The following is a 6,044-nucleotide window of genomic DNA, read 5'->3' as shown; positions in this document are numbered from 1 at the left end:
CTTGTGAGCAGAGTTTCACAATAGTGTGTGTAACATTTAAAAACTGTCCAGAACATATTAAACAGAACCAAACCTCAGTCAGAATTTCATCCATTTTATGCTGAACTTTATGGAGTTTACCACAAACTGAACTTTGTTTCAGATTGTTAAAGGGATCCGGTACGTCGTAGATCTGGAGATTTCCAGGACGGTGTGTCGTAAACGAGACAACAACAACAATCTGGCCGATTGTGACTTCCAGCCTGAAGGTCGTCTGCACCAGGTGAGTTATCAAAATAAACTCACAAAATAAAACAAACAAACAAACAAACATTTAATTCATAGGTTTGGCTCTAACAATGTTGTACAATCCATAAAAACCTCTGATCTTAAGTTAAACTTGTGCAGTGAGACAAAAATTTGTCTTCAGATCATCAGTTTCACTTTAAGCTGCAGGAGTTTTTCTGCTGTGAAACAGTCCAGTGTCGTGTTTTTCAGACGTTTCAGTGTCACCTGGAGGTTTGGCTGATTCCCTGGAAGGATCACAGACAAATTCTTAAGTTCATCTGTAAAACCTGACGTAACAGCCCACAAACGCACAGCAGCCTCTGCCGCCATCCGTCCAGCTGACCCTCCGCCATCCGTCCAGCTGACCCTCCGCCATCCGTCCAGCTGACCCTCCGCCATCCGTCCAGCTGACCCGCCGCCATCCGTCCAGCTGACCCTCCACTAGGAATCAGCAATGTCAACAGATAAAACTGATCAATATTTCCTGGTATTTATGGCGATAACAATAAAAAAGGTTAAAAATGCAGCCTGTTTTAGCTATAAACCTATCAGTGCAGAGAGTCTACAGATGCTCCTCAAAAATAAAACTCCTATTACCAAACAGTGAGCTTTACCACACCAATCACACTAAAGTACAACTGTGCTGCTAAACAACACACAACAATGATTATAATCTGTTTTATCTGAAACATAAATTCACCATTTATTCAGGCTCTTACGCACAGACAGTGGCAGCATAATTCAAACATTAAATGTAAAAATCTGTGCAAACACAATCTGATATTTTAAGAAACGATAAAATTAAAAACAAGTTCACTAAAACTGTCAGTAGTTCCCTTTTCTACCATGTAGATAAAAATACTCATCTAGAGATAATCTTGTTGGCTGGAGAACATGCCACCAATGCTGGATGGTAAAGTTTTCACATAAACTCTTGTTTCAGGTAAGAAATGGTTATGAAACAGTATAAACTATTCAAAATAGAATAAACTTTGTCAGTCCTGCTATCTCTCCTGCTTTTGTCACCAAGACTCAGCTTTGTGAAGTTGCACAAGTATGGCAAGCAATTTTAAAACATAATGAAATCACACTCCTGTTTCTAATTACCATTTTAGATATCAGTAATAAAATTCCTCTGAATAACAATAATACTGGAACTTAATGATGTTCATAAACACATTATTACTGGAAAAAGATTTAAATGTGTGATATCTATAATTCTGTTGCACTTAATCTGAAATAAGTTTAAAATATCTAACAATCCTACAAATGTTTAAGCAGCTGTTTCAACATTTATTAGCCAGTATGATTATATCTATTATGATAAATACATGTTAAAATGGCTGTTTTGACTGTAAAGATTGTTTTGGACTCCAGGATCCTTGTCTCTCTGGAACCCTGGAAAAACAAAACAAGATAAACAAGTAAGGATAAATTTGTTCTACAAGAAATTCAGTATCTATTGGAAATTACCCGTGAATCCACTCCTCTTCCATTCATTGTTGGTTCTGGATACCTGTCAGTACTTCCTGTGAATTACCAAAATAAAACATTTAACCGACACTTGCCTCTGGTGTCAGCGTTTGAGCCATGAAAACCAAGTTTCTCTTTTCATGAAGCACATCTGTTGTGTAAAATAAAGATCGGACATTTCAGTCATTCATTGTTACCAATTAAAGTTCTTTACTGTGATCAAAATGTTTAGGCTTTCTCTATTGAGTCTCATTAGATAAAATGAACACATCAATTTTAAACATTCATTTCAACGTATTTCAAAGATTTTTCTTTATAACATCATCAATTTAGGTCCAAATTAGGTCAATTTGCTGTCAAGTTAAAACAGCAAATGGTGCATTTGTGGGTGCATTTGCTATCTCCACCCAACTGGCACATCCATCAGAGAGAATCAAGTGCACCCATCTCTTTCACTCAGGCCTGCAGAAGCCTATAAGGTAACTTGGCACACCTGTGCTCTTAATGATCTCTTCAGAGAAAGAGCCTCAGCTTCAAGCTTCCACAGAGACACCACTGGTAGGATCTGGACTTTATATCATTTAATCTGCATTCTGTTGATGAAATGGGTTTATGTATTTGGAATGTAGTTTGTTTGTTTATTCACTCATGACTTAAAAGTAAATTAACATTTCCTGGAAAACTAGTTAATTAGTTCATTGTGATCTGAAATTGACTTTGTTTCATCTGTTTGTAGGTTTTCAACCTGCTCTGTGACTTCTGTAACTATCGTGACTACTCGATGTAAAGTCATGGTGGTTTTGCACTGTCAGTTGGAAGAATCCAAAGGAAAAAATAAAAGATAAATAAAATATGTCGCTGAGATGAGTGGTTCCTGCGTTTCTTTGATGGGAGCAAGCATTTTTCAAGTTTGGGCAGAAGCCGAGGTGGTTTAAAGAGAGCAAAAAACTTGACACTCCCACCACAACCATCTGCATAGTGTGTTTGTAATCTATATATCACTTAATTACATACAACTTTTTCTTTAATATCCCCAAAACAGCCAACTTGCATAGCTTGCTCACAAAATGATCATTAGACTTTGCTTGTGCTTGCTCAGCCTGTCTGAACTTGTCTCTCATAAGGGATGTTAATTTGAAGCACACAATCCTTCTTTAATTTGCTAACCGTTCCCAGGACTGTCCGCTTTGTTGTCCAGTGTAATAAAAGATATCATCCTCTTTAGGTCTCACCAGAGGTTGGCAGTAAAGCCCCTTTCCTTCTATTTCCTCAGCGTCCCAGTGCAGTGAAATAAAGTTTAAGATTATTAACCCACACTAGCCAAAAGACGCAACAGGCAGCAAACTTTGTGCCATGTTTGCTTTGCAGTCCTGCTTCCTCCTGATTTTGGCAGATTAAACTCTCCTCACGCGTGAGTTGTTTGTCATGAGAAATATAATAAACACTACTGTGCCTTATTGGACATATTTTGCTCAGGAGGCAACAGGTTATTGAACTTTTAAAAAGGAGAACTTAAAACTGGATGAGAGTATAAGAAATGTTGCATTTCTGAATCGACAGATTCTGCTCAGAGCTCAAGTTAAGGTGATATTACATAAGATTACAGAGGTGAGGTATTAAACCTTCCTAATCATTGAACGTGTAAAAACAAGGAATCTGTACATTCAAGTTTTAATGGTTTCTCCTTAAGCTGCATCTTTTGGACGACTATCACTTGAAAACAGACAAAATTGTAATGTTCAGGAAAAGCATTGTCTGATTTTAGTGACATTAATACTTTCAATTGATTGTTTTGCATCTTGACGAGATCTAAAGCCTCTCATTGACTGATTAAAACCACAAAAACCTCCAACGTTGAAAATGGGTGTTTCAAGTACTTCGAAAATGTGAACTGTTTACTGGTATGCTTCACTGTAAATCCTTCAATGACTCTTAAAGTTAACTGAAGTTTTCAGGAGAAAAAAGAAAAATAAGACGATTAGACAATAGAGCGAAGTAAAACTGATAATAGACCTAGCTAGGTATCTCTTTAGCTTTTATCTAGCTAGCTGCCTTTTGATCCTTTTGTCCAAGAACTTTTTAATAAAAAGATCTCAGGACATTAGCTGATTACTTGACAAAGGTCTCTTGTAAATCTGACAAAAGACACACAACACGTCCAACCTTTAGGCAGACCTGGTGCCACTCCTACCAGCTAAAAACAGCAAACTGAAGCTATAATTCACAGAGATTAACCAAAATTGGACAATAAGGCAGTGGAAAAACATTGTCTGGTCTTTTGAGACTCTGTAAACCCTAGAGATGACTGTGTGTAAAATCCCAGTATGTCAGCAGTTTCTGAAACAGTCAGGCCAGCCAGTCACTTAAATCCAATCTCTTTCCCATCCTGATGCCCAGTTTGACCTTCAGCAAGTCGTCTTCACCACGTTCACGTGCCTGAAGGCCTGGAGTTGCTGTCATAAGACTGGCTGATTAGCTTTTTGATTAAACAAATGTACCTAATAAAGTGTATATGCAGATATTATGTATACTGTAGAAGCAGTTGCAAACTTCAGTGTGCCAGTCTGAGGCACAAAACTCAAGGGATTAAAATGAGTCCCACTCCGGCCCTGATCTAGGCTGCAGCTTACGGCTCCTCCAACAGGACAATCACCCAAAACACACAGCTAAAATCCACAAAGAATGGGTCAGAACCAAACATTGGACTGTTCTGAAGTGGCCTCTGAGCCCTGGTCTAAATCCTGTTGAACATCTGGAGAAGGAAGCCTTCAGACCTGAGACAGATGGAGCAGTGGGACAGAATACCTGAGGACAGGTGCAGAAGACTCAGAGAGGGACAGAAATCACTGTACACTAAACATTTTAAGAGGTTGTGCATTAATTAGTAAGTTTTGTCAGTTTCATTAGTTTAAAATAATTCTGCTGAACCCACATTCAGAATCAATGACTTCATTAGTTAATTTTTAGTTTTTTCTTATTACTTTTGTCACTTTAAACTGACCTTTGTGGGTTTTCCTTTTTTTCACCAAAGGGGACAAACAAATTTGTCCACATCTGTCTGTTGATGCCCACTTCCTGTAAATGCTAGAAAAGACTAAAATTACTGCAAGTCTTAGACAATTTGAACAAGTCCAAATATTTCTATTTAAATTTAACAACTGATCTGGGTCCTGATGAGACCAGATCTGGCCCGCTGACTGCCTCAGGTTTATTTTTTAAATGAAAAGAATTCAAGCAAAACTTTGGTTTGAAAAGAAAAATTCAGTTTAAGAGTTTAAGGAGACATAAGACAGGAAAACTTTGGGTCAAAATATATTCAGAAATATTTGAAACTTAAAAATGATTACCACAGAATTGAAACAGTTTTTATTCTTTAATTCAATGGGCAAAACTACAGAAGCCAGGAAACCATGTTTTTTTTTTTTTTCCACAGGAACAGATATTAAATCAAAATGAAAAGGTTTAAGTTTGAAATTTACATTTCATTCAGTGCAACAAGAGAAATGATGAACTTTATAAAAGGTTCTTCGATGTTTGACCTTTTCAAAGAAACAGATGTCAGGTTTTTATTTCATTCAGTTTTTAGTCAAAAGAAGCTGCAAAGCTGCTTACAGCAGAACAAACAGATAAATTCATATTTTAAAGTGACCAAAGTAACTTTCAAACAAGCATTGATATGTTATACCTGAAAGACTGAATCATTAAATTCAACAAAAAAAGACAAAAATCACACAAAATACATTTGGCACCTCAACAGAAAGTATTCCCTTCAAACTCCTCTCACATCATATTCCCCCACGTCTGAAAATGAAGCTTCACAGTGTCCCAGATTCATTCAGAGTACAATAAAATAAAACAACTTCTGATCATCGAAATAAATTAGATCAGCTGAAACTGTGAGTTTTAGCTTTTGTTTGTTACCACAGGCTTGCCAACATTCAGAGCAGCTTGGAGTGAGTCTCAGACTCTATTTTAGACAAAATACCTTGAAATTAGTTTGATCAGGACTACTTTGCCCTGAAAACAGCAGGACAAGCTTTGTAGACTGTAGGTAGTTCTGTTCTGATTACACAGGCTACAGACTGGGCAGAAAAAGTTCCCCCTCTGTCCGTTCGATGGTTTTACAGATCAGGACAGAAGAGAATAAATCTGGTCTTCCACCAACAGATCCCATCATGTCTTTATTTATTAAATAAAATGNGTAAAGCTGAGAGTGAAAAGCTACGTCTCCCTCCCTGCTTCCTCAGGATTTCAGAGGTTCAGGATCAGCCAGGAGCTGCTGATCAAATGTATTGATTAACTGA

At 37.3% G+C, this 6,044-nt stretch overlaps 1 protein-coding gene across 2 annotated transcripts in view; it reads left to right on the top strand.

Annotated features, from left to right (window-relative positions):
• LOC112450177 (cystatin-F) overlaps window positions 1-2,602 on the top strand; it is a 21,523-nt gene extending 18,921 nt beyond the window's left edge. For both annotated transcript variants that reach the window (XM_037973678.1, XM_037973677.1), the window contains exons 3-4: window positions 143-262; window positions 478-2,602. In XM_037973678.1, the coding sequence (XP_037829606.1) occupies window positions 143-262; window positions 478-558 (201 nt within the window). In that variant the 3' untranslated portion in view covers window positions 559-2,602. The remainder of the gene's footprint in view (window positions 1-142; window positions 263-477) is intronic.
• The last annotated feature ends 3,442 nt before the right edge of the window (window positions 2,603-6,044 follow it).

The sequence above is a fragment of the Kryptolebias marmoratus genome, linkage group LG22 (genome assembly GCF_001649575.2).
Source record: "Kryptolebias marmoratus isolate JLee-2015 linkage group LG22, ASM164957v2, whole genome shotgun sequence".
Lineage (NCBI taxonomy): Eukaryota > Metazoa > Chordata > Actinopteri > Cyprinodontiformes > Rivulidae > Kryptolebias > Kryptolebias marmoratus.
Note: the sequence above shows the minus strand (reverse complement) of the source record. Positions and strands in the feature narration are given on the sequence as shown.